General features: G+C 35.2%; 1 protein-coding gene across 1 annotated transcript; it reads right to left on the bottom strand.

Moving 5' to 3' along the window:
• Positions 1-443: 443 nt before the first annotated feature.
• si:ch211-207e14.4 (interleukin-17 receptor D) lies at positions 444-26,691 on the bottom strand. The gene is made up of 12 exons (XM_022677282.2): positions 26,459-26,691; positions 20,272-20,356; positions 17,332-17,490; positions 16,929-17,047; positions 15,344-15,467; positions 15,144-15,182; positions 11,886-12,031; positions 10,266-10,340; positions 8,532-8,598; positions 7,250-7,399; positions 6,259-6,431; positions 444-2,300 (listed from the first exon to the last, which is right to left on the bottom strand). Exons 1-12 carry the CDS (start codon positions 26,576-26,578, stop codon positions 1,806-1,808), a joined length of 1,752 nt encoding a protein of 583 aa, XP_022533003.2. The 5' UTR covers positions 26,579-26,691; the 3' UTR covers positions 444-1,805.
• Between the last annotated feature and the right edge of the window lie 897 nt (positions 26,692-27,588).

Raw genomic sequence — 27,588 nt, 5'->3', positions numbered from 1 at the left:
AGCAGTGTGTAAGACTGGTGGAGGAGAACATGATGCCAAGATGCACGAAAACTGTGATTAAAAACTAGAGGTTATTCAAATAAATATTGATTTCTGAACTATTGAAACTTTATGAATATGAACTTGTTCGAGGTCTGAAAGCTCTGCATCTTTTTTTATTATTTCAGCAATTTCTCATTTTAATTGAAACTTAGGAGAAATGTTGTATGTAGTTTATAGAATAAAACAACAATGTTCATTTTACTCAAACATTTACCTATCAATAGCAAAATCAGAGAAACTGAACTCTTTCTGGGCTGCTGATAGTGAGTTAATGGTGGTTAAAGGAAATTGCAAGAAACTGTAAAAACACAAGAAACAGCTGGAAATCCAGCTGCAAGTGTATTACTGAATTTTACAGAGGAACTATTTACAATGTGGTAATGAATATACTAACACGAGTGTGAATTTAACAAGCTGTTTTAATACCAATAAAATGCACAGGAAATGAAATGATTATCAACAAAAATATAAAATAGTAAACATTTCATGCTTTTTGAAATTTGTACAGAGTATCTGAATAAAAAAATATATATAAAGCAATGTAGGAGAAATGTAACACACAAGTACTATGCACACAAACGTATTTAGATTACCATAATACTTAAAGTACTGTACATATCTTTCAAAATAATACTTTAATAGCAGAATAATTGCGTGCACACATTGCACTCCTGGTTACAGGCCAGGCTTATGAGGTTCCAATACAAATCCTTCTATGTCCTGTGTGTACTGGCATTTAATTGCATAGCAATATGCACTATTTGAATGAATTAAAACAAAAAGTACATTCAAAAACATAATATTGCATAATATTGGCCACATTTTAATTAAAAGTCCAAATGTAATTAAACAGTCCACATAAAATAAAAAATAAAAAGAAATCTACAGAAGATGTTAGTTATTGTTTTTAGTATACATCTTTTTATTAATGCAATCTGGCCTAAGGACTTTTATTATGAAGACTACAATACGCAGATTAGCCACAATATAGCAGAGTTGAAGAGCTGAAATAATGGCTGGGGTTTAATAACAAATGGGTGGCCCTGTGCTGGTTAAATTAGTAGAATCTGGGACATTAACATTTTAATATAACATTATAGACATTGATGTCCCCCCCCCCCCCCTTACATTACTTTTACTTTTATGCTTTAAGTAGTTTTAAAACCAGTACTTTTACAAGCTTGAGTTGATACTTCAACTTCTATAGAATTCTATAGTATTTTTGGTAACACTTTGCTTGGATGGTCCATTTGATGGCCTCTTTGATTCAGAAAATATTGCTTTTTGTGAGCTATTAACAATACAGCGCACTTTGCACAAGGATAAGCTGTATGGGAGAGTGATGCGAAGGAAGCCATTTCTGCAAGCACGCCACAAACAGAGTCGCCTGAGGTGTGCAAAACCAAAGAAATATTACTGTGTCCATCAGTTATTAGATATATCAAACTGAATGGCTGTTGCAAACACCCAATCATTTAGAACTAAAAATGATTAATATTAATAGGGGTGCCCAAACTTTTTCATATGACTGTAGCTAGAACCCAGGATCAAAAATTGTGGTACGTTGTTTTATATATATATATATATATATATATTTCAGCCCTAATTAGTCAACACTTAAAATTGGTGTATGTTAACTAATCGTTGCAGCCCTACAGCATGTCTTCACAGATCTGATGCAAACCTGCCGAACGCAGACGAGCATTAGCTTACTGGATGACTGGCTCTGGATCCCAGAGTTCTCTGATCACATGACCCTGTCTCTAGGCAGTGATCAGACTCTTGGCCTCCTGAATAGCCATAGATAACGCTGCTCCAGCAGGCAGTCTGGAGTAGTTGTTCTCGGAGATGTTCTCCACCTGCAGGAACGCTCCAGGCCTCTGCAGGGCCACTCTGTGCAGGTGAGAGAACAGCAGCGGCAGGTCTCTGGGGAGGGCATAACTTGAGACCAAGTTTAAAATGGATGGGATGTCAGATTCCTTGGAGTACTCGAATGTGGCAGTCATGTATTTGGAGAGATCCTGCTGCAGAGCTTTAGCTCGGTATATCTCTTCCCCGATTAAGGCTGTGATGGCCAAAATGGTGGGGTTTGAATCGCCTGAATCGTCTTCCTCCTGGTTTCTCCATCTCTGCGGATTCTGGTTGAGACCCCGAGAGCAGATGACCATCACAAAGTCACTCTCCTTCATCATCCTGCAGTACCAGCCCAGATCCCCCTCCTCCATGATGCTTAATGCATCCCACAGGTCCAGGTGTACCTATGCAAAGACAGACTGCTGTAAATAAAAAGCAATTCAAACACGAATGCAACCACAACTAAATAAGTACAGGATAGGGGTGAGTGATATGACTACAAAACTCATTCCTCCATAAGTTTAAGAGAAATATGATGTTATGAAAAGATTAAAGCATCTAACAAGCTAAATCTGAGTTTTCTAATTAGATTCATTTTAGGAATATATTTTCTCTATATACCCAATATAATAAAATAATATCACAATATTTCAGGATCATTTTTGTGATAACGATATTCTTGTTAATATGACAAAAACATTAAAAAAACTTCAATTTCAAGAATATATTACTGCAAAAAAAAAAAAAATATATATATATATATATAAATAAGCGTTGCAAATAAACTAATAAAGTTGATGCAGTAAATAGTAAAACAAATACAAAATAAACATTTTTAAGAATACTTCACTATATGGAGTTTTTTTTATAATATATATGATATTATATGGAACACCCCTAATTATATATATATATATATATATATATATATATATATATATATACTGTCCTGACTGCAAAAAGTCAAAATCTTAGCAAGTTCATTTTTGTTCATAATGTTATTATTATAACATTATAAGATTGTTCAACTTATTACTCAGATTATTAAACTTTTTATTATTAATGTAATCTATCGAAAGTGTCAAATAATTAAGCAAATCTAAGCAAGTAAAATTGAGTTAGAAATACGTTAACAAAGTTAATAAGTAATTATATATAATTGTATAATATAACTATAAGAATCTTAAAATAAGCAAAAATAGATTAATATTAGACGGGCTGACTTCAGCAGAACCCAGACCAATCACAAGGCTAACATGGCTCCACCCCTCTCTTCGAGTCTGAGCAACTACAACCGGGGAGCTGGTGAGCTGTTGCTTAGCAACCATCTAAGAAAAAAAAACATCAAAGCGCAACCACAGATCGGCACAGCTTCCCCATCTTAAGGCTGTGTGCATTTCCATAGTAATGTGAACAAATGTTCATTTTGCACCTTTAAAATACAGTGCTTTTATGACATAATCTGCTCAAGTCTGTACCAGAGACGTTCTTATAGAAGAAAATACCTACTCAAGTTTCTGGAGCAGTTAAGCAAAATCATTGTTTATAAATTTAAGTTTAATAATTTTCATACTAAACAATGTTCTATATTTCTCAGCACAGAGCGATATCACATGTTTTAGTACTGCAGGCAACCTTTAAACTTTAAATACACATATACAGGTAAGTTTTCTGTATTTATTATACTTAATATACTATATAAACTCAAGGACTATTTTAGCCAAGTGGATATTTACTATTTTTAAGTATTTTTAAGTATATTTAAGTTTTTAGCTGTTTAGCTCCATTCACCCCCCATTCATTTTGGACATACTCACAGGCTTACTCTATCATTTCAGAGTCATTTACTGATAAAACAGGGGAGATAGGAAGTGAACAGTTGGGGTGTGCCATATTGTATCGTACACGATAATATTGCTAACATATTTTAATATCGTGAGCAATATTTTCCCCTGAAATATCGTGCCATATCACCCACCCCTAATTATCACAGCAGGGTACTACTTTTTCACTGTTTTTAGCAAAAGAAAAATTCAAACTGTTCTCATTTCCCATTATATATCTACTACAGCCATATTTGGAGTGCATTATTAATATCATGAAATTCTGGATCTATGGACTTCTGTTGCAAATCTGATAAAATTCTTGTGTTTTTAAACATCTCAGTTAGGAGTTTGCCATTTCATATCGTACGCATTAATAAATCTTCATTTTCATTTTATTGCAGTAGTGTATTCTTGAATTCTTTTTTTAATTCAGTGTTTTGTCACATCGCCAAGAGTATCGTTATCGCCAAAATACCATGAAATATCGTGATATTATTTTAGGGCCATATCGCCCACCCCTAGTGGACAGACCCTCAATAAACCGGCTCTGAATGCACCCTGTTGAGGGATGTCACCCTGGAAACATACCTGTTTATACACAACCATCCTTTGATTATTCTTTTTTAGAATTGAGTCACACACAGATCGAACCTTGTTTACCTCAAGTGCATATCTGGCAATTAGCAGGTAATTGGAAACACATGGAATCGTTCTTATGATCAAACAACACATGTTCTTCTAATTTCAGGGATTTATAGCCAGTGTTCAGATTCGTTCCTAATAGTGAACAGATTTTGCAGTGTGTGAGCCATAGGATTCATTTAGCCTGCTTGTGACCTCGATGATTGAAAAAATTATAATAATAACTAATAACTAATAATAATTATAATAATAACAACAATTAATAACTGTTTACAAACTTAATGTATTTATTACTTGGCTTTTAAACTACTTTTAAACTTTATATAAAATGTAAATAACTTATATAGATTCTCTCTTCTTTTTCTTTTTCTCTTTCAGTGACCGACTCCACGTCCACTGTTGTTTTTAGTTATTTATAACATACGTGTTTTTATTTTCCCTTCAAAATACATTCAATAAATTAATTTAGCAATCATTTATTGTTGGTTATTTCAGGTTCTTGATAAAGGCTTATTTAATAGACTAATAGATTTCACTATATAAAGGTTTACAAAGCCCTTGTCTTGCTAATGTTAACTGGTCAGAAGCCAACGTCAGGCCAACATAGGCCCAACATCTAACATTGGATGGCACCCAACGTCAGGCCAACGTAGTCGCAACGTAAAATACTGGTTGGCACCCAACGTCAGGCCAACGTAGTCCCAACTTAAAATATTGGTTGGCACCCAACTTCAGGCCAACGTAGGCCCAACATCTAACATTGGTTGACACCCAACATCAGGCCAACGTAGGCCAACTGGCCAAAATGACGTTGGACCAACATGATTACCCAACGTCATGCCAATGTAAACAATGAGGTTGAGCCAGCGTATACTTGCTATCTGGGTTTGGTATTATTTTGATTACACATTCAAGATTCATGCTACAATGTGAGCTATTGGCCCTGATCTTCTAATCTATGATCTCAACCAGTAACAATAGCTTACATTCAGCATGAATCTCAAGTGTATTGTGAATACACACCACTTTTGCATGACCTTTTTTGGCATTTAGCAGTAAATTACATTAAATATGTGTCATTTTAAAATGTAAATAATTTATATAGATTCTGTCTTCTTTTTCTTTTTCTCTTTCAGTGACCGACTCCACGTCCACTGTTGTTTTTAGTTATTTATAACATACGTGTTTTTATTTTCCCTTCAAAATACATTCAATAAATTAATTTAGCAATCATTTATTGTTGGTTATTTCAGGTTCTCGATAAAGGCTTATTTAATAGACTAATAGATTTCACTATATAAATGTTTACAAAGCCCTTGTCTTGCTAATGTTAACTGGTCAGAAGCCAACGTCAGGCCAACGTAGGCCCAACATCTAACATTTGTCTCAGTCGCGGAGCTCACACACAGATCTTTCTGACATTCGGATAACTAGTGACCCCTTTTATGCTGAATTGGTTTAAATATCCTAATGGCTTGTTGTTCAGCCTTTTTTTGGGGTAAGTTTGTTTAGTGATTTTATTTAAGACTTTATGTAGATGTACTCTATCCTGTACATTCCTGTTGTGCTGTTGTTACATCCAAAGGAATTGAGTGTCCTTTAGCCTAAACATTTCAAATAATATAAGCAATATCATATTCAAACTTTTGTCTTCTTTCTGTAATCACTACACCACACAGCACTTTTACTTACAGTACTATACATTTTATAATTAACTACTTGCAATACATAAGTACAAAAAAATGTTGAATACTTTAATATTTCTACTTAAATTTCTACTTCTACTGAAGTCACTTATTTTGAGAGTACTTGTACTTTTACTCAAGTCTGAATCTCTAGTACTTTATACACGTCTGACTGTGAGCATTGCTTAGGTTTAGAATCTGATGTTTACCTGAGTCGCCATGTGCCTTTGCAGAAAGGTTGCCAGTTGTAAGACGACTTTTATGTGGACAGGACCGTCATTACTGGAATAGCAAATCAGGAGGCGAGGGGGGCGGGCACTGGAGTTTAGTGTCACACAGTGAGGCTCATCCAGGAGTTTGTCATAATATTCTTCAGTTCTCTCTGTGGAAAATAAATAATACACAACCATTTATCCTGCATCAGTTCCTAATTTACATAATGTCATTTATATACAATGTAATAAGTACTGTTAAAGTACTGAAAATAGCAATGGATGCTGGGAACTGAGGACACAGCCCTCTCTTTACTTTGTTTAAATCTAACAATTTAAGTATCTGAGTCTGGTAACACTGATGAACGTATCCTGTGCAACAGAGAAAACTCTTGGTCTTCTTTTCCAGGGGTGGGCCTGATATCAGTTTCATCATAACATTTTGCAATTTCATTCACTTTTGTTGCCCTTAAGGACACTTTAAAAGTTCGTAAAATGTTTCGGACTGACTGACCTTCATTTCTTTAAGTATTTTATTTCTTTACTTTTACGTTGAGTAGTTCTTGCATAATAAGGATTAGATCATTTCTCAAATAGAGCTATTTATATATTATTGTATACCTGTAACTCTACCTCTTCACAACTTTACAACTGATGCTCTCAAACACATTCAAGTAAGAAATTCAAGTAATTAACTCTTGAGGAGTTCAGCACAGCTGTTAACTGAAAGCCTGAATTCCAGGTGACTCTACCTCATAAAACTGACTGAGAATATTCAGAGATGTACAACTAGACTGTCATCTAAGCAAGAGGTGCTACTAAAATATAAAACAAATTCTGGTTTAACACTTTTTATCCACTAAATAATTCATATGTTTTTTTTTTTTTTTTTTAAATGCTGAAGTTATCATATCCAATGTTTGTGACTGGTACATGTACATACAGAATATCCACAGCATACAGAATACAAAAAAATAGCAGCAGTTACCTTGTGGTATCTCCATCTTTACTGCCTTTTTCTTCAGTCGCTTTTTTTGGCAGAGGGTAATAGAGATAGCTGTTAAACAGGTGGCTATCAGGACGCTTACACAGAGGATTACAGCCAAAGGTAGACCCTTATTATGTAAAGCCCATGGTTCTGGGGAAAGATGTTAGGGGGGAAAAAAAAAACGAATTTGAAAATTATTTCAATATCTGAGCATGTACAAATGCATAAATCTCATTTCAAGCATTCGCTAACAAACCTGCTTAAAAGAAAAAATTCAGGAAATAAAACAAAGGTGCGTGCCAAGAGTTTTTGGCATGCTCAAACAAAAGGCAGCTTTTGCCGCTGTTCTCCGTCAGTTGTTCACCGACGTGTTTCAGAACTTTCGAATCAGACAGTTCTTCACGCCTGACACTCTAAAACTGGCTAAAACTCCACCCTCTTTGACTAGGTCTGCCTAACAACAGAGCGATCTATGTTCTGATTGGCTCAACCAGAGTAAATTATAATATACATGTGTGGCGTGTGAGCTTGTGAAATCGCTGAAGGTGCATGTGTCACACGCTCAAAGCGTGAGACTTGAGAACACTGTGTATCAATTAACCCTTGTGTGGTGTTCGGGTCTGTGGGACCCGTTTTCATTTTTCATCAAATGATACTAAAAAAATATTTTTTCTAACTCAAACTCATTGGCATTGGCTTATTGTTTGTGAAAAACATATATCAAAACACATTTTTAATAAACACACACTGTACACCCCCCCTACACATTTATACTACATACAGTATGTTTGGCCAAGGGCTAATAAACATTGCTTCATTTGTAAATTTGAAACTAAACAAATTTTCTACTCATATCTTGAGTTTAATTCATTTTCTTTTACATTTTATTATAAAACTAATAAAAAAAGTAGCACTTTTTGAAAGAAATGTAACACAAGAAAGGTAAAGGGCAAATATTAACCATGTAAGCTGTTTTTGCTTGCAATTTAGGTGAAGCATTTTAATGTAAAATTGCTTAATTTTGCTGAATTAAATACAAGTAACAAAGTAAACGAGTAACAAAAATATGAACACCACACAAGGGTTAAATAATCACAACCCCAATATGTTTTAATTGAATGGTTTGTAATAAGTCCAGGTCAGTAAATCTGATATTTTAAAAGAAATTCTCAGTAAGTGCTTGAAAGAAGTAACTAAATGAATTTGTTTCCAACACAAACAACCAACAGGATACAACCATTTTATTTGATTAACTGATTAATTACCTAATAACCAAAATTACCTTCGGAATGATGCTGGACTTGAACAAAGAACGTTTTCCTAACTGCATCCACAACATCTGCAGCAATCTAAACAAAGTAGAATTTAAAACAGATCTGTTAAAAGTATCATGTACTGCATGTATTACAGATTTAAATGATAATGTTAGTCTTCAGATACTCTGTCAGTGATCAGCAGTGAGTAATGTAAGCATGTGAAATATTTTGCTGCAGGCAGAATTACACGAAGGACCAAACAGGATTTGTTGGAACCTGCCAGACTGGCTCCTTTTCTAAACCCTGGAAAGATAAGGTTTCTGCTCCTGAGTTCATATTAGATTGAGATTACATTTCACCACATTTTCATTTGGCTTATTTGTATTGGTAATTATAATCCCCTTATGATTAACCCTTGTGTGTCTTGCGGGAAAAAAGTGACCCCATGAATTATAAAAGCATTTAAACACCAGAAAAAAGTATAAATGCCACACAAACTCTAATCTTTAATACACACAGCATAAAACATCATAAAGATGTCTCAAGGGCCAACAGTGTATTCACTGAGGTGCTGAGGTGGAAAATAACTATTACTATTACTGTGTAATCACATTACTGTAATTGAGTAGATTTTATGAGTAATTTGTCATTTTTAAAGTAGTTTTTAAAATAGGTCATTTTACTTTTACTCAAGTACATTTTCACACAAGTCATTTACTCCGCTACTTCGGAAAACTCCCCGTTACTGAGTAAAAAATAAAATGCTGGGGGAAAAAAAAAACAAATTGTCTGAATTAAAAAAATTTAGTTTTGTTCTCCTGAACTTTTTCCAGCAGTGTTTATTACAGTTACCGGTGTTCTGTCGGGTTATGCTACCCATCGATACCCAACATGCTTTTTTGTATGTTTCCATTTTTAACGTATTTAATGATAATTCCTTATGTTTTTATTAGGAACATTAAACAATCTGCTTGGATGTAATAGCAGTTAAATAGCAGTTAAAGCATAGCAATGGCGAGTTAAAAAATAATAATGAACTGTAAAACTATAAAAATACGGTTTATAGTGACCTATATGACCATAACTTTTTAACTTTTTAACAGTAAAGAAAAAAAAAATGGATCATAGAAACCTATGCCACTTGTTCTTGAAAATGTTTCATGGGTTGGTCTGAACAAATACTGCCTGAAAGGTCCAAATTATTTAATTTGATAATTATTTAATTTATGAATTGTTTTTACTTTTTTACATTAAATAAATAAAAGTAACTACGTAACTTTTACTCAAAGTAAATTTTAAATTAAGTACTTTTTTACTTTTACTCGAGTAGATTTTTAGATGGGTACTTTTACTTGTACTTGAGTAGAATTTTAGAAAAGTAAAGGTACTTTTACTTAAATACAAATTTTTCAGTATTTTTTTCCACCTCTGGTTTTCAGCTGCCCATGTTCAGCATATTTCATCCTACCTACCTTTCTCCTGGTTATGTCACCAGCCACAGAAAAAAAAATCATCCTGATGAATACAAATTTGGAGGATTCAATATTCAATTAGGCTACTTTATTTTGGGGCTTTGGTAGGGCGGGTCTTTTTTTTTTCTTTTTTTTTTCAGAACGATCCAGCTGGTCAACCAGCTTAAGCATCTTAACCAGCTTTAGTTTTAATCAGAACCAAAAAAAATAAATAATAAGATTAAATTGCTTATATGGACATTTGTAAAGTGTTTAGTGACAGATTGACACTTATTTATCAATACTCACCTCACAGGTGTAGTTGGTTCCTTTATGGAGATCGGGTAAGCGGTAAGTGTGATGAGTACTGTTTACTCTGAAGTCCTAAATAAAAAAGTTACAACGGAGTTGAGTAGTGTGTATTAGGGGAGGGGCTTACATCACACTGCACACTGGGACTAAAGTAAAGAGCTAAAACCAGTAACTAGACCACTTTTAAAAAATCTATGATCACTCATATACTTGATTGGCATGAACCATTAAGAGCCCAGAAAATAGTCTAGTCCTCTAAAACAGGGACTAACCCAGCATACCTACATTTTATAAATGAGGTCACATGATCACACATCCACACACTGTCACTGTTTCTAGTCAGCTAACGGTACGCAATTTGACGTGAAATATTTTAAAGAAACTTCTGTTGCTAATTTACTCAACTTGTGACACAGACACAAACCAGAAGTATGCATGGTCAAACATGTACGTTTAGAAGTACAGTAACTGATCAGATACACATTCATTCTTAGTGCAGAATTTATTCCATCATGTGCCTTTATTTCTGAGATTGTGTGCCATTTGGGGACTTAAAGTAAGAAGACTTAAAGAGGTAGGTGCTGTAGGAATGAACGCTTCTTATAAAGGGTCTGTCACACATCAGTGGTGTGCAGTAAGGCCCTTCTAACCCTTCAGAGAAGAGCAGTGTTGCCAACTCCTCAGTAAGGAAAGTAGCTATTGGCTGTCCTAAAAGTCGCTAGAAGTCGCTAAATGACGCCATCGCCTAATTTGCATAATACGTGTTTTAGGATTAGGGTTGTGGGAGAGAAAAAAGTGAGTAAAAAACACCATAAATATGTTAGAAATGTTACAAATGAACAACTTATGTTGCTTTTTAAATAGGACGTAACAATTTTTACAATAACTTTATTTTTTACGTGAATTACATAAATTAGTTTTTTGTTATGTTCTTAAATGTTATTATAAGAGATAAGATAAGATAAGATAAGACTTTATTGATCCCCCAAAGGGGAAATTGACTTGTTACAGCAGCAAGACAAAATCAATGTGCATAATCAGTAACTAAAAAAGTATACTTCTATTTAAATAAAAAGTAAAAGGGCAAATTGTGCAACAAAGGGCAACATAACAATAACTAACATAATTTAAAACACAATCAGAATACTAATATACAGAATGCTCTACTAATATATGCTCTAGAATAGAATGCTCTACTAATAGAGCAGAAGTTAGCCGGAACTGTTATTTTACGTTTTTTTTTTTTTTTAATTTTTTTTTTTAGTTAGTTTGTTTTATTTTATTTAATTTTTTTTACGTTTTCTTAAGTTTTCTTTATTTTTAAACCTATCATAGACAAATTGTTCAATGGTTCAATATACATTTAGCTTTGTTTTATTTATTTATTTATTTTTAGCTTTGTATTTAGTTTGTTTTATTTTTTTTTTTACGTTTTCTTAAGTTTTCTTTATTTTTAAATCTATCATAGACAAATTGTTCAATGGTTCAATAGATATTTAGCTTTTTATAAAGAGGCAGTTATTAACTATATTAACTGCATGCCACTGCCACACATACATCACCGTTGGCTCTTTTGGGTTAAAATAGCTTATTTACACTGTGCAAGAAAATACATACTGGTTGAATGCTTTTGTCTCTGCGTACGCCCCCGCCGAAGCAAGCTGAAAAGTAGCGGCGGATGCCCAGGTTCACGGGTGCCAGGTTGAAAGTCACAACAATGTCCTGATTATCTTGATGAACTTCAATATACCTGGGATACCAGTCTGTGAAAGATGGGAAAGGAAAGCACCATGCTATTTAGATGTTTTATACAGATATCAACTTAACTTTGATGTCATTGTTTATTTCAATTTTTTTTTTTTTTGTGGTGCTCATTTAATTTAGATTTGTTGGCTAGAAAAAGCAACTACAATATGCATATGTTAAGGGAAAACAACTTAATATAATCATTGCAATAAACTTAAACAGGTACACTGTATTCCCTGACAGTGTGGTGAACTCATTAAAATAATTCTATTTGTAAGCAAAACTGCAAAACAGTTCAAACAGCTTAAAATATTCAAGTTCATACAACGATTTTCAAGTTTTAATCTCAATAAACTCAACATTTTCAAGTAAAGACAATCACTAAACTCTGGCACAATGCGCTCCTGCATGAACAAACATGGCGGACAGTGCGAGTGGTGCGGGAAAACAAGTTTCTTAGCGGTTATTTCATAAAAAACAGTTAATTTACTCAATTTAAATGCACTTAAAACCCAGAAGTTGTTTGAACTCAAATAAATTAAATCTGTTTTACGTAAAATTGGAGCTTTCTAAATATTACTCAACTATTATGAGTTGGAGGACTTTTTTTGTAGCATTCGGAAGAAATGAAGAGAAATGAAGCTGTGTTGAGTGAGGTCTCCCTGCCTTACGATGTAGACTTTTATATAATATAATATAATATAATATAATGCAATATAATATAATACAATATAATGTTATAGTACATTCTATATAACATTACATTTGATTTAATAGAAAAATAGTAATAATCGCGGAAGACTTTTATTATGACATTCGCCGGAGCCGTGGTGAGAGAGGCCTATGGAACGCCAAAAGGCCCAAAAAACGCCTGGACCAGACGCCTTTTATCGAAAAGAACGGCGTAAAATACGCCGTTCTGTGTGGGTTTTACGCCGTAATATACACCGTATGATTTCAAGACGCCGTAATATATGCCGTATGATTTCACGACGATTTCAAACGCCGCTAAAAGCACAGAAGACGCCGTTTCCCACAGCGTTTTTCGACCCTTTTGGTGCGTTGTACAGAGCGCCGTCTCAGTGCAACGAGACGGCGTAAAAAGCGGCGTTTTAGTGTCTCTCTTGACGCCGTAAAAAGCGGCGTTTAATAATAAGATAATGAGCTCCACCTTCCAGTTTTGAAAGCCAATACATTTAAACTCTGTTCAGCCAATGCTCTTACAGAGAGACTCAGTCTAAAGCAATTCACTGCAGATCCGAGCTCCTGAGCTCTTCAGACACAGTTTTTTAGACACAATTAACAATATACCATCTATAGACATTCCCGCTGGTGCTCATGCCTTTTATTAGTCTAATATTTATGCTGTATCAATGTAAAAATAAACTCTAGGTTTAGGTGAAAGCAAAATGCTGTGCAGCTCCCCACTTTTTCACCTTGTCAGTATATCCTATTGTTGCAAAAACATCAGGGTTTCAATAAATGAATTTATTAATTTATTAAATTAGTTACAAATTATATTAGGAAGTTGATTCTTTTTATTTTTATTCTTATTAGAATATTATAATTATATAGTATAATTATAATATATTATTATTAATTATATAATAATATTATTTTTATTATTATTATTATTATAAGATGTGAATTATTCTTAATTTACTATGAATATTATTGTTTTGTTGTTGTTTAAGCATAATATTATTAATATTAGTTTTTATGCTTCAGCAGATCCGGTAATTTTTCTATTTCCATAAGGAAACAAGTAATGTCATTTACAGACATAGACTAAGAAGTTACATATTTATTATATTTATATTTATTATTATATTATATTTACTTCAGTCGCTTAGAAACCTTCATTAAGTTATTAATCTGGCTCTTTACTTTGGAAAATCTATCCAATATCCAAACTCATTGGCAAGCCCCACGCACATTATGAATGTCAACTTATCTCATCATATTCTATTATTATGTAACATCAATTAGCTGATACACATACAGGCAGTACAATACACTGTATTTATTATAAACACACAAACTGACCAACAGCACCACAGCTAGCCTAACTCACTCAAGTCTAAATGCTGGACAGCCTGGATCATTAGCTTACTAGATTAAAAAAGCGCTGTTTAATTTTGCGTGCGTGTATGCATTTTTCTTGAAGCGGCTCCGAGACGAAGTGGATCAGAACTTTCGCGCTGCGTGGGGAGATTGATTTCGTTCCTTAAATTCTTTAATTGTGGTATACTTTAAGATTTGAACATTTTTAACATATTAGAGAGACACTTCTGTAAAAACAATCAAAACATCCCTAAAAAGGGGCTATAGCGACGTTCCTGTGTAGACACCTATTCAGGGTTTGCGGATGTCTTATCAAGTCTTGTTTTGACCTAAAAAAAGGCCTTCAAATCTTACTGTAAATCCTTTGAATTTAACATTGGTGTTGTGTGTTTTTTGCAATTTTCATATTTTTTTTCATATTTTCATAATTTTGTCTCTGGTGGTCTTAAAAATCATTCATTTGCACAAACAGGGGCAAAGCAGCCTGGCATTGATTATATATATATATATATATATATATATATATATATATATATATATATATATATTTAATTTTTAAAAGGCGTCTGGTCCAGGCGTTTTTTGGGCCTTTTGGCGTTCCATAGAGGCCTTGCGCACAAACGCGCTCCCAGTCTCGAGCCATATACTGTTGGTGGACTTCCCACTTGGAGGTAAGCCCCTCCCCTTTGGAGCTGTGGACCTCCCGTTTGGCGGTAAGCCCCTCCTCCTCTTTGGAGGTGCTCCAGTCTGCAGCAATACATACTTGAATGATTTGAGTAGACCTAGCTAACCAGGGTTTACAGTGTACTACCCTTTTTACTTTATTTCTGTAATAATAATAATAATAATAATAATAATAATAATAATAATAAAAATAATAATAATAATAATAATAATAATAATAATAATAATAATGTAATATTAATGCTTTATATAAAATAAAAATTAATGAATTAATTTAAAGTGTATTTAAAAGAATGTGGCCTACCTAAAAACAACATTTGTGAACAACACTGATGCTTAATCAATTTAATATGAAACTCTGACTGTGATTAACTTGCTCACCAGATTTGCAGTTCTCCAGGCCGTTTTTCTCAGGGCACGCTGTGGAGAGATAAACATGAGTAAAGGACTCGCTGGATTGGATTGGACTGGATTGCTTGCTGCGGTTATTATGAGAGCCTAAAATGTTGGAGGCTGATGAATCATTTGTTGGACTGAATGTGTGTGTAATTGTTTGTTTTATGTGTAGGGGAAGCTCTTACTGCGTGTTGTGAACTGTTTGCTGTCGTAGAATTTATCCCATGGCTCAGGAACAGGAATGGCAATCACTGTCACAGCGTACTGGGTGCCCAGAGAGAGCTCCGAGAACGGGTCTGAGTAATACACCTTCATAAAGAGAGATTAATTAAAGATTATATATTATTTTATTTATATATATATATATATATATATATATATATATATATATATATATATATATATATATATATATATAACTTAGAGACTATGGAAAAAAACATTCCTGTAAAATTGCAGTAACTAAATGACAAATACAGAAATTAATTAGGCACGCCCAAATTATGCCAGAAGCCAATAGAAAAGATGGATTTTTGTGTTAAATACTAACAAATGTAAAATAAAACTAGCTCTTTATAAACTCATAATGAACTGTTTTTGAATAAAAAAAACAAGATACAAAAAGTAAGAGGCTCTTTACGCTAACAGTGTTCCTCAATAAGCAGCTGATCTCCCAGAATCTATTGCTACAATGGCTTGCAAAAGTATTCATACTTCTTGAAATTTTTCCAGTTTTGTCACCTTACAATCATAAACTGAAATGTATTTTAATTAGATTTTAAGTGAGAGACCAACACAAAGTAGCGCATCATTTGCTCATGTAGAGACTGAGATTTTTGCCTATTATTCCTACAAAATAACTCAACCTCAGCCAGGTTGGATGGAGAGTGTCGGCCAACAAAGGTTTTCAGCTCAATGGGATTTAGGTTAGGACTTTGACTGAGCCATTCTAACTTAAGATTTATTTATTTATTTTTTAATATAATTTTATTTCAAATTTTTCCCATTTTTTCCCCAATTTACACAGCCAATTACCCAACCCACTTATTAGGACTCCTCCTATCACTAGTGATGCCCCAACACACCAGGAGGATGAAGACTAACTAACCCATGCTGCCTCTGATACATGTGAAGTCAGCCACCGCTTCTTTTCGAGCTGCTGCTGATGCAGCATTGCCAAGTAGCATCACAGCGCGCTCGAAGGAAAGCGCAGCGACTCGGCTCTGATACATCAGCTCACAGACGCCCTGTGCTGTAGATATCACCCTAGGAGTGATGTGGGGAGAGGGCGCCATCTACCCACCAGGAGGGAGCAGGGCCAATTGTGCTCCCTCTCACGCTGGACCACTCGGCGCCCCATGAAATTTCTTTTTACCTAAACCATTCCACTGTAGCTCTGGCTATATGTTTAGGGTCATTGTCTTGCTGGAAGGTGAATCTCCTTCCCAGTCTCAAATCGTTTGCAGCCTCCAACAGGTTTTCTTACAGGATTGCTCTGTATTTAGCTCCATCCATTTATCAATATCAGCAGATTCTTGAAACCAATGTTTAAGAATCAGTGACAAATTGAAGTTTCGTCTGAAATATGATATATTTAAGTGAAATTGCTGATCTTAACAACAAATGATTTATAAAGGAAAATCATGAAAAGTATCAGGGGTGCCCAAATTTTTTCATACTACTTTATACACTGACATATACAAAACACATATTGGTGCATTTATGAGTTCCATAAAGGTAAAAATGGTTATAAATCAGACACTGACGTACGCTTTGAGAATGTGAGGCAGATAATGACAGATTGTTTTGAAGGAGGAAGAGCTGGCAGAAGGTCTTTGTTCCACCCAAAGTCTGCAGTGTAACCTGGAATCCTCTCAGGAAAGCAATACCTGCAGAACGACAGTAAACATATATACCATAAAAATACAACATTTAGGTCCATTGCAGCAAAAAGCTTCAGAGAGAGACTGCAATGCATTAGGGGCCAGAACTCTGCCCACTGCTACATATAAGCTGTTTTAATAAACTTTTGTACATGCTTTAATGTTTTATGACTAATCAAAAATCATAGTAGTTCTTCATGAACTGTAATCATGTAATTACAAAGTAAACAAAAGTGAACAGAAATAAAAGCAACACAAATACACATATTTGAATATTTCTCCATAATTACCATATTTGCTAGGACTCCAGGACACAACAGCTGTATCATATTTCGGATTTGGATTATCCACAAACTCAATGGTGATGTTCTCCGGAGCGTTAACATAGTGCTGGCAAACCTCGGGAGTCTGCTGGCCTAAAAAAGAGGAACATGGCCATGGCACACATCCTAGTAGCCAGGGCAAAGAGAGAGAGTTAAAAACAAAGAGAGAATGTGCTGGAACAAATCAACAAAAAACAACAACAAAAAGCACAAGAGCATTATTAAAATAATAATACAGTGTTATAGTATATCTGAGTGATCTGTTCACACAGGCAGACTCAAGGTGGTTGCTAAAGAAGCAACTGCCCCCCTTGGTGCGTCCATGATTAAAAAAAAAAATCTAAAGTAGCCCCTCAAGTGCCTTATTGGCTGCCCTTCTTCTGCGAAAAAAAAGTGATAGTGTCTGCTAAGGTGCATCTGCGTGCAATAAATGATAATGATGTGCCTCTAGATCAGGCAACCACAACCACGCACCCTCGCCCCTTTTAGACTCTTTGGCCCGTTTTTCTGCGCTACATTGCGCACATTCTCTGCTTTTACACTTTTTGGTCCGTTTTTACGTGCTAAAACTGAGCACTCTCTCCGCTTTAAGACTCTTTGGGCCGTTTTCTGCGCTACAACTGCGTACCCTCTCCGCTTTTAGACTCTTTGGTCAGTTTTTCTGCGCTACAACTGTGCACTCTCTTCGCTTTTAGACTCTTTGGGCCCTTTTTCTGCGCTACAACTGAGCACTCTCTCCGTTTTTAGACTCTTTGGGCCGTTTGTTCTGTGCTACAACTGAGCACTCTCTACGCTTTTAGACTCTTTGGTCCGTTTTTCTGCGCTACAACTGCGCACTCTCTCCGCTTTTAGACTCTTTGGTCCGTTTTTCTGCGCTACAACTAAGCACTATCCCCGCTTTTTGACTCTTTGGTTTGTTTTTCTGCACAACAACTGCGCAGCCTCTCCGCTTTTAGACTCTTTGGTCTGTTTCTGACATCTAGCGTTCAAACCTTGAATCTCACATTATGAAACCTGCTTAACAGCGGGCCAACTTTCATTCTGTAATAAAACAAATAATGAAATAAACCACTTTAAATAATACATTTTCCTGATTAATTTCATTTACACACCATTTTACTTGACTTACTATCTTTATCTATCTTTGACAGTGTTGTGTAAACTAAGATTTTTCTAATTGATGTTTCATTTCATGATGTCTCTTAATATTAAACTTTGGCCTGTTTTTCTGCGCTACAACGCGCACCCTCTCTGCTTTAGACTCTTTGGTCTGTTTTTCTGCGCTACAACTGAGCACTCTCTTTGCTTTTAGATTCTTTGGGCCGTTTGTCTGCGCTACAACTGCGCACCCTCTCCGCTTTTAGACTCTTTGGCCTGTTTCTGACATCTAGCGTTCAAACCTTGAATCTCACATTATAAAAACCTGCTTAACAGCGGGCCAACTTTCATTCTATTTCTTAAATACCTCTCGGGCCGCTCCAAAAAAAGGAAACGGGCCGTAGGAAACGGGCCGTAGTTTGGACACCCCTGCTCTACATCAACAACTGTTATAATAGGTGTGGCAGCAGTATTCATAGGGCATTCCAAGATGCATTGCGTTTTATAGTTTTATAACAGAACACTGTTAAACAATTATTTACTCAATGCTTTTACTGAAAAAACATACAGGAAATGGTTACATTGTTGGTGTGATAACTCAGTTCTGATATCTGAGGTAAATGGAAGGTAAATACAGTTGTGTGAACTGATTAATTTAGAACCCACAAGTATTTAGAAACGGCTCCAAGAGACATTCCTGACAAACTAACTCATTTTATGAAGCACAGAGAAGCTACCAACCTCCATTAAAAATATCTATGTTGTACGCCCATTCTGATTCGCCAACAAAAAAAAACAACAGTTCAGCAGTTCAAAGAAAACGCTGCAAGCCCAATAAACAGTCTCCACAGTTTACTCTAACCTCTAACCACATCTGTCTATTAATCACTTGTGCCAGGTGTATTATTATTTCCAGTGAAAAACAAGTGACTATATTAAAGAAGTTTCACAGGAAGTTTTGCTGTGATGAAAGGCTAAACACCAGACATAACACATCAAATCCACCACATGCAGAAGCTTCCTACACTTTAATCAATTATAGACTGTAAAAAAAAATTAAAGAATAAAGAATTTTGTTCTCACTCTGTACTCCATATTTTAAGTAAATATTACCTAAATTGAATAGCTAAGACACACAAAATACATATTTCCTAATGGTCCCTGATGTCTTGCCCACCATGGCTACTATATGCCAAACTACCTCTAAAAAAAGCTGCAATACTCTGTAATCTATTTACAGTGTATTACTCTTCTTATTATATAGTAATATGATCTAATCCTTTTCAACTCCACTGAATTACTGTAATTTTACAATCATTTATGGGCAACTTTTTTGCTGTTCAATTTTTTACATTTTACAGATTATTTCTAAAGTTTTAAAATTTTCTGCACAGTAAAATTAATAGGGTTAAAATCCACAGTGTTAAATTCTATGATCCTGTTTTTTTTTTTTTAACAATCCTCAGTGTTAAATAGGGATGGGACAAAATATTGTGTGTGTGTGGTGTCAAATATGCATACAGAAGTCTGGTATTTACTTATTCAGTATTTTATCATCTTCTTTTGTAACACAGATGTCATAAAATATCGTAAATATCACAGAAATATTCTTGTGATCTATTGTGTTTAAAAGAAAACCAGTTTTATGTTCTATTTTGTTCTTTACAGTATTAAATTAACTCTGAATTAATAAAATAAGGTCATATGTTATCCGGGACAGCCTTAATTCAACACTGTAATTTAACACTGAGTTAATTTAACACAGTTAATGTTACTGTGTCAGCTCAGAAACACCTATTGTGAGTTTACCTGTAAAGAGGGCAGCTGATGAGAAACCGAGTGTCCTTTGGACATCTTCCTTACTGATCCTGCAATACTCACATCCTGGAGTTTCCTGAAAAACAGGAACTTATTAAAATCATACAAACTGCCAATTAGAAAAGTCTGGACAGTATAGAAGAACACATACTACATAACACATATAAATCCCACGAGAAGGCAGCAGCCTGTGGGGAAGGATTACACACTGATGGTGAGTGAGAGGTGGTAGGACACGCCCAAAATGCAAATAGCAGGACCGACAAAAGGTGAAACCCCCTGTAGCAGGGGTGTCCATACTTTTTTTGTTGGGGGCCAGAAGGAGAAATATATTTGAAGTCATGGGCCACAGACTCTGTAATAAAACAAATAATGAAATATACCACTTTAAATAATACATTTTCCTTTCACCCTCTCCGCTTCTCTTTGGTCCGTTTTTCTGCTCTACAACTGCGCAATCTTTCCGCTTTTAGACTCTTTGGCCCGTTTTTCTGCGCTGCAACTGCGCACTCTCTCCGCTTTTTGACTTTTTGGCCCGTTTTTCTTTTTTTTATATCACGATAACGATATATATCATGATATACCACATTTATATAAATAAATTGCAAATAAATTAAGAAACACGAAAATTAGGGTATTCAATCTGTAATTTTAGTTCGTTTTTAGTGTTTTTTTCTTTTATTTACCGTTTTTATTAGTTTCAGTTAAGGAGAACTTTCACTTTCAGTTTTCCTTATTTCCTTTATTTTCTTTAACATACTTGGTTACTTAGCTATATGGTGATTATCATACCATAGCTTTATATAAAATAAATATAGTATTAAAAAACAGATGACTACATCACAGGCTATTTCCTGGAGCCCGACCCGCCCCGAGGAAAGTGATGCGCTCATCCACACGTTTAAAGCTCCGCAGGTGGATTAATGGGTGCGCAGCTCGTGGGGATTCGGTGCTTCTTCTACTGCCTACGGGCTGCATGACGTGCAGTCTCTCAGCCTGCCAGTCTGATTACAGTGTCAGCATATAAATCGTGTGTGTTTTCCTACAGGACAAACCATTCAAACATGCGGATGAGCTCTCCACACCCGATTAAAAAATCACAGTGTCTGTCTGTCCAGGGAGACGTTCTGTACGCTAAATAACAGAGAAGGCAGCAACAAGCTAGAAGCTAATAAGCTAATAACAACATTTAATAAAAACAGAAAAATAGATATAAAATAGGAGAATAACTAAACTAAACTAAGCTCAAAATGCTAAAAGAAATATAATCTAACGAATTCTAAAAGATCAAAACGAAATATTGATCACTCAAAGCAGTACCTAAAGCTTTACCAGCGCTATGAGACGCAACACCTATAGAACAGAAGGAGCAGTGGCAGCGTGACGGTTCTAGTGAAATAATTAAAATGTAAAAATATATAACAGAGCGTCGTGTACCACATAAAATCGGTTCAAGATCCTCACCAAAACCATGATAGAAACCCAACCCTAACACCAATACATTTTATCGTAGCTTACTTTATATATTTGCACGAATAATTGATGAAATTATTGTAGAAACGATACGGTAGCATTATAGACACTTTTCTATGGTCCCCACGATATTTATCGTCATATCGCACAGCACTAGCTTATACTGTCTGCAATCAAATAACTTTTTGTTTTAATACTGTCTCAGAGTTTTCTGATTTGTGGTTGCATTTAAGCATCAACGAACATAAAAATGTTATATTAGGCTTGTCAAACATCAGTAGGGATTAATATTGGTGTTCTTGCTCAGTTGAAGGCTATGAAGTTCCAGCTGCATGCAATATGTCCAGGTCTCTTGGGCTCCCACAAATGCTCTGACCAACAGGAAGAAGGCTACAGCCAGTCTGCAGCAGGCTATTAAGTTTCAGCCGCATGTGAAACCACAGAGGAACATGCTACGCCTTCCTCCAGAATCAAAGCAAACCACTAATCTCAAAGACAACCATACAAATTAACCCCAGCCCCACAGTGATTTCACCACTCAGTTATTCGGCACAAGAGGAAATGATCTTTAGCATACATTATAGTGACTTTAAAATGATGGTCCACAGATGCTCTCCATCCAATCTGTCTGTGCTTGAGCTATGTCTCTATACGCATGAAGACATATCCCAAAAGACTTGCAGCTGTAATTCTTGCGAAAGGTGTCTCTACTAAGTATTTAAATATTTTTTTTTTATTCAATTAAATCAATTTTGTTCCACATCACAATTATATGTGCTACTTTGTATTGGTCTATCACTTAAAATCTCATTAATTAAAATACATTTACAGGGGTTGGACAATGACACTAAAACACCTGGTTTTAGACCACAATAATTTATTGTCCCGACGGACAGTTCTGGCGGAAACAGGAGAGTTAAGGTGCACACTGAATTCTGCCGTGATTTGATTAGCCGTGGTTTTACGTTTTTTAGATACAAGCCGGGCTAGCACCCGAACATCCCTTTCAGACAGCTTCCTCTTACAGCGTACACAGTTAATCCTGTTGGATGTGGTTGCTCCTTCTTGGTGGTATGCTGACATTACCCTGGATACCGTGGCTCTTGATACATCACAAAGACTTGCTGTCTTGGTCACAGATGCGCCAGCAAGACGTGCACCAACAATCTGTCTCTTCTGAACTCATCTAATGTTGTGTGCATTGCAATATTTTGAGCAAAACTGTGATCTTACCCTGCTAATTGAACCTTTACACTCTGCTTATACTGGTGCAATGTGCAATTAATGAAGACTGACCACCAGGCTGCTCCAATTTAGCCATGAAACCTCCCATACTAAAATGACAGGTGTTTCAGTTTTATTGTCCAACCCCTGTACAATTGTGGTTGTGACAACACGTGAAGAAGTTCTGTAGCTCAAACATGAGGTGGATGTTTGATATTTGGGCTGGATCACATTTTCTACTATTGTAAGCCACTGTAAGTATGCATAAAAAGTGTATATATATTTGATCTGTAAATTTTAATTATTATGTTTACTACTGTAACTATTATGCAATTACTGTTGCTTTTTATTTTACTGTATTTTAGATTTTAAAAACAGTAGCTCCGTTACAACATAATATATTAACAACACAACATATAAGGCACAAACTTTATAAAAAGGAGAGAAAGGAGGGGGGGGGGGGGGGTGGTACATAGATACAAAATTCACTCGCATCACCTCGCCTCACAAACACCTTGGATAATTATGGATTAGGCTTCTGATTCAATTTATAGATTGTTTGGTGCACAAAAGAGTGCTTCAGTTCATGATCTAGTGCTTCTGGGATATCAGAGATCCGAGGATTTAGCTTAGACTTGCTCCCCATCGCTTAGTTTAATGATAGAAGGAAAAATATGCAAAATCCTTTAATGTTTCGTCGCTAGAATAGCTTTTTATTTTATTTATTTATTTATTTTTTTCAGAAATAAGAAAAGTCTTATTCCAGGGTGCTGGTTTCCTAGCAGTTCCTAGAATATAAGTTCAGCACGAGAAGAGCTTTTTCGGTAACACTTTATAATACTGTTCCATAGTTAATAGGTAACTAAGCAGTAACTAATTAATAGTGCTGCATTAACACCTAAATATGTTCTATTAACTACCAGGGAGTACTAAATAATTACTCAGTAGATAGTACTGAACTAATGATTATAGTAGTTCACTAATAACTTCACAATAATTACTGAGACTTACATATCTCCCAGAGAACTACTTACTAATTATGTCTCCTTTATAATAACTATTCATTAATTACTGCTCAAATCAACATTAACTACTGAAAACCCTTACATCCCACCTGGGGAACTATAGATCTAAATCAGTCTACACAAACAATTTTTCTATCAGTGGTGATATTAAAGGCATATTTGAGTGACATCATTTGTAGTAGTAGTAACCTTAATTACCTTATTATCATCATTATCTTCCAAATATTAGCAACATATAGTAAAATACTACAGTGTGTCATAATCTGCTTAAACCCCATTTTTGAAAGAAAAAAAAACTTTATAACGTAATATTATTACATAGTAGACATTATTTATGTTCTCCAGAAGACTCTAAGACTGATTGTACTCAATTTTGTTTTAATGGTCACTGCTTTAATTTTCAGCTCCAACCTTATAAACGTTCATCTTTAGCCTTGCAGTCTCACAGACTTTTTTTATCTGCTTTTATCTGTTTATCTGCTGCTGCAGGTTATTCTATCAGTGGTGATATTAGAGTCAGTGACACCACTTATCATATATTAACCTTACTTACCTTAGTATGCTCAATATCTTCCAAATGTTAGACACACTGAAATGTGCAGTATTCTGCTTAACCCCCATTTTTTGTAATGTTCAGTCAGTGTGTTACAGGTGTTTATTCTAAACCTGTGCTCTTCTTCAGTCCTCCTGGAAATGTGCTCAGTAGAAGTGATGGCTCACATACAGCTTTACTCTAGGCTGTGTCCTACATCCTTATTATGGGGGAAATCGTGTTTAAATGAATAAATATTTGTGTTAGATAACGAACTAGGCATCCCTGTGTTCTTCATAGATAATTAATAAGGGGTCCCTGTCTTCTTTTTTTGGGAGTTAACAGCAGCACATGGTAACCCATTACTAATGACTGAGGAGTTACTGTGTTCTTGTTTAGGAGTTACTGTAGATCATGTCACAGTATTATAAAGTGAGAAACATGTTAACTAATTACTAATTACTGAGGAGTTACTGTGTTCTTCTTTAGGAGTTACTGCAAATCATACCACAGTATTATAAAGTGAGAAACATGGTAACTAATTACTAATTACTGAGGAGTTACTGTGTTATTCTTTAGGAGTTACTGCAGATCATGTCACAGTATTATAAAGGGAAATATACATTAATAATAATAATAATAATAATAATAATAATAACACACATTTAACCTAGCTAACTAACACACACACACATTTAACCTAGTTAACTAACACACACACATTTAAACTAGCTAACACAATTAACCTAACTTACCTAACACACACACATTTCCCCTAGCTAACTTAGCTTGCTAACTAACACACATTTAACCTAGCTAACTTACACACACGCATTTAGCTTGCTAACACACATATAACCTAGCTAACTAACCCACACATAAAAGTTAACTTAGCTAGCAAACGAACACACATAACCTAGCTAACTAACACACATTTAAACTACCTAACTAACACACACATAACCTAGTTAACTTAGCCAGTTAACTAACACACACAAAACCTAGCCAACTTAGCCAGTTAACTAACACACACATAACCTAGCTAACTTAGCCAGTTAACTAACACACACATAACCTAGCTAACTTAGCCAGTTAACTAACACACACAAAACCTAGCCAACTTAGCCAGTTAACTAACACACACATAACCTAGCCAACTTAGCTGGCTAACGCTAACTACACACACAACTTAGCTAACTTAGCTAGCTAACACACATCCTAAAGCTGTTTAACAACCCACAAAGAGTCCTCATCTGATCCGGGGGTAGAATAAGCTGGAAAATATCTCAATATCTTGATTACTAGTTTATTTTCAATCAAATACAGAAATATGAAAGCAGCAGAGTCTCTCTTAATCCTCCTCCAGCAGCAGCAGCAGCAGCAGAGAATTTACACGAAGGACCTGGAGAGCTGCATCCGCTGTGAAATTACCGTAATTACCCTAATAGTGCGCAGCAAAATAAATCTCTGTATGACTGCAAACGCTGAAGATGCACTTTTATAAGGCTGATACCTAGTATTCAGGTTTGTGGACGGTTGAGAGGGCGGACAGCAGTGTTTTATGGTGTCTCCATGTCTATGTTACATTCTGGCTCTCTCCCTTAAGCTAGGCTGTTATATTCAGATCTGCCGGAGTTGTAGCCACACAATGATATGCCACACTCTTAGTGCATGCCACCTTTGCTGTAAGTTTGTGTTTACAGAGCTGTAGTATGTAATTAAAAAGCTTGTTTTACTGGTAACCCTAGTTTTCATATTAAGGATTTCAATTAATTCAAGTTAATTCCAGCAACTTTCAGACCAAAGAACAATGCTGAACTCACAGTAAACCAGAAATTATGCTATCAATCCCACTTTTCTGGATTAAGCTTCAACTCAGGTAAAGGTGAGTATATATATTTATATATGGTAAGGTGTATCCTACCTGCTGAACACACCGCAGTGTGCAGTTATGAGGTCGGAAGGTAGTCCCAGATGCCTGGATTCCCAAAAACACACTGACCAGCAGAACAGAGGCTAGACCAGGTCTGATCCCCTGCATCATCCCACACTACCCCTCACAACACTGCCAGCCTTCACTCTGAGCACTGAGGAGGAGATTCAGAACAATAATAGAGGCTGGAGAAAGAGAGAGAGAGAGAGAGAGGTAGCAGAGTGGTAGAGGGAGGGGTGCCCTGAGGCAGGAGGTGTTTAGGTTTCAGTTAGTCCGCGTATTTCTAGTTGAACAACCAGCTCAGCAATTCAACTGCTCTGTCTGAGCTGAACTTTCACTGACTTACACATACAGTTCACTACAGCTCACAACACAAACAGGTGACAAAGGCACGCAAGCCTCATACTTCAGTAAAAGCACGAATACTGCAGTTACAGTGTACTCTATTAAAAGTACAAATTCTCCACTTAAACATACTAACTTCACTAAAAGCAATTAAAGTAATTAAAAGCTCAAATATTGCAGGGAAAATAAATACACTTTAATTAAAAATATACTAGTTAGGTATGGAAGCCCATTTCCGCCACCTGAAGAAAAAAAAACGTCCTCAACTAAGTCATAATTATGAGATAGAAAAGTCATAATTATGGGATAGTAAGTCATAATTATGAGATAGTAAGTCATAATTATGAGATAGTAAGTCATAATTATGAGATAAAAAAGTCATAATTATGAGATAGTAAGTCATATTTATGAGATAAAAAGTCATTTCATAATTATGACTTTCTATCTCATAATTATGACTTAGTATCTCATAATTATGACTTTCTGTCTCATAATTATGACTTAGTATCTAATAATTATGACTTTTTATCTCATAAATATGACTTACTATCTCATAAATATGACTTACTATCTCATAATTATGACTTACTATCTCATAATTATGACTTAGTATCTCATAATTATGACTTACTATCTCATAATTATGACTTACTATCTCATAATTATGACTTACTATCCCATAATTATGACTTTTCTATCTCATAATTATGACTTAGTTGAGGACGTTTTTTTTTCTTCAGGTGGCGGAAATGGGCTTCCATAAGAAGCATATCTAC

Source organism: Astyanax mexicanus, chromosome 13 (assembly GCF_023375975.1).
Source record: "Astyanax mexicanus isolate ESR-SI-001 chromosome 13, AstMex3_surface, whole genome shotgun sequence".
Lineage (NCBI taxonomy): Eukaryota > Metazoa > Chordata > Actinopteri > Characiformes > Acestrorhamphidae > Astyanax > Astyanax mexicanus.
Note: the sequence above shows the minus strand (reverse complement) of the source record. Positions and strands in the feature narration are given on the sequence as shown.

Bases quoted from the DNA above. Each gene is read 5' to 3' on its own strand.
- si:ch211-207e14.4 (XM_022677282.2), bottom strand. From the start codon at position 26,578: ATGATGCAGGGGATCAGACCTGGTCTAGCCTCTGTTCTGCTGGTCAGT. The intron at 20,357-26,458 runs GTAGGATACACC...CCTGTTTTTCAG, and splicing joins CACTGCGGTGTGTTCAGCAG to GAAACTCCAGGATGTGAGTA. The intron at 2,301-6,258 runs GTAAACATCAGA...GTCTTTGCATAG, and splicing joins AAAGGCACATGGCGACTCAG to GTACACCTGGACCTGTGGGA.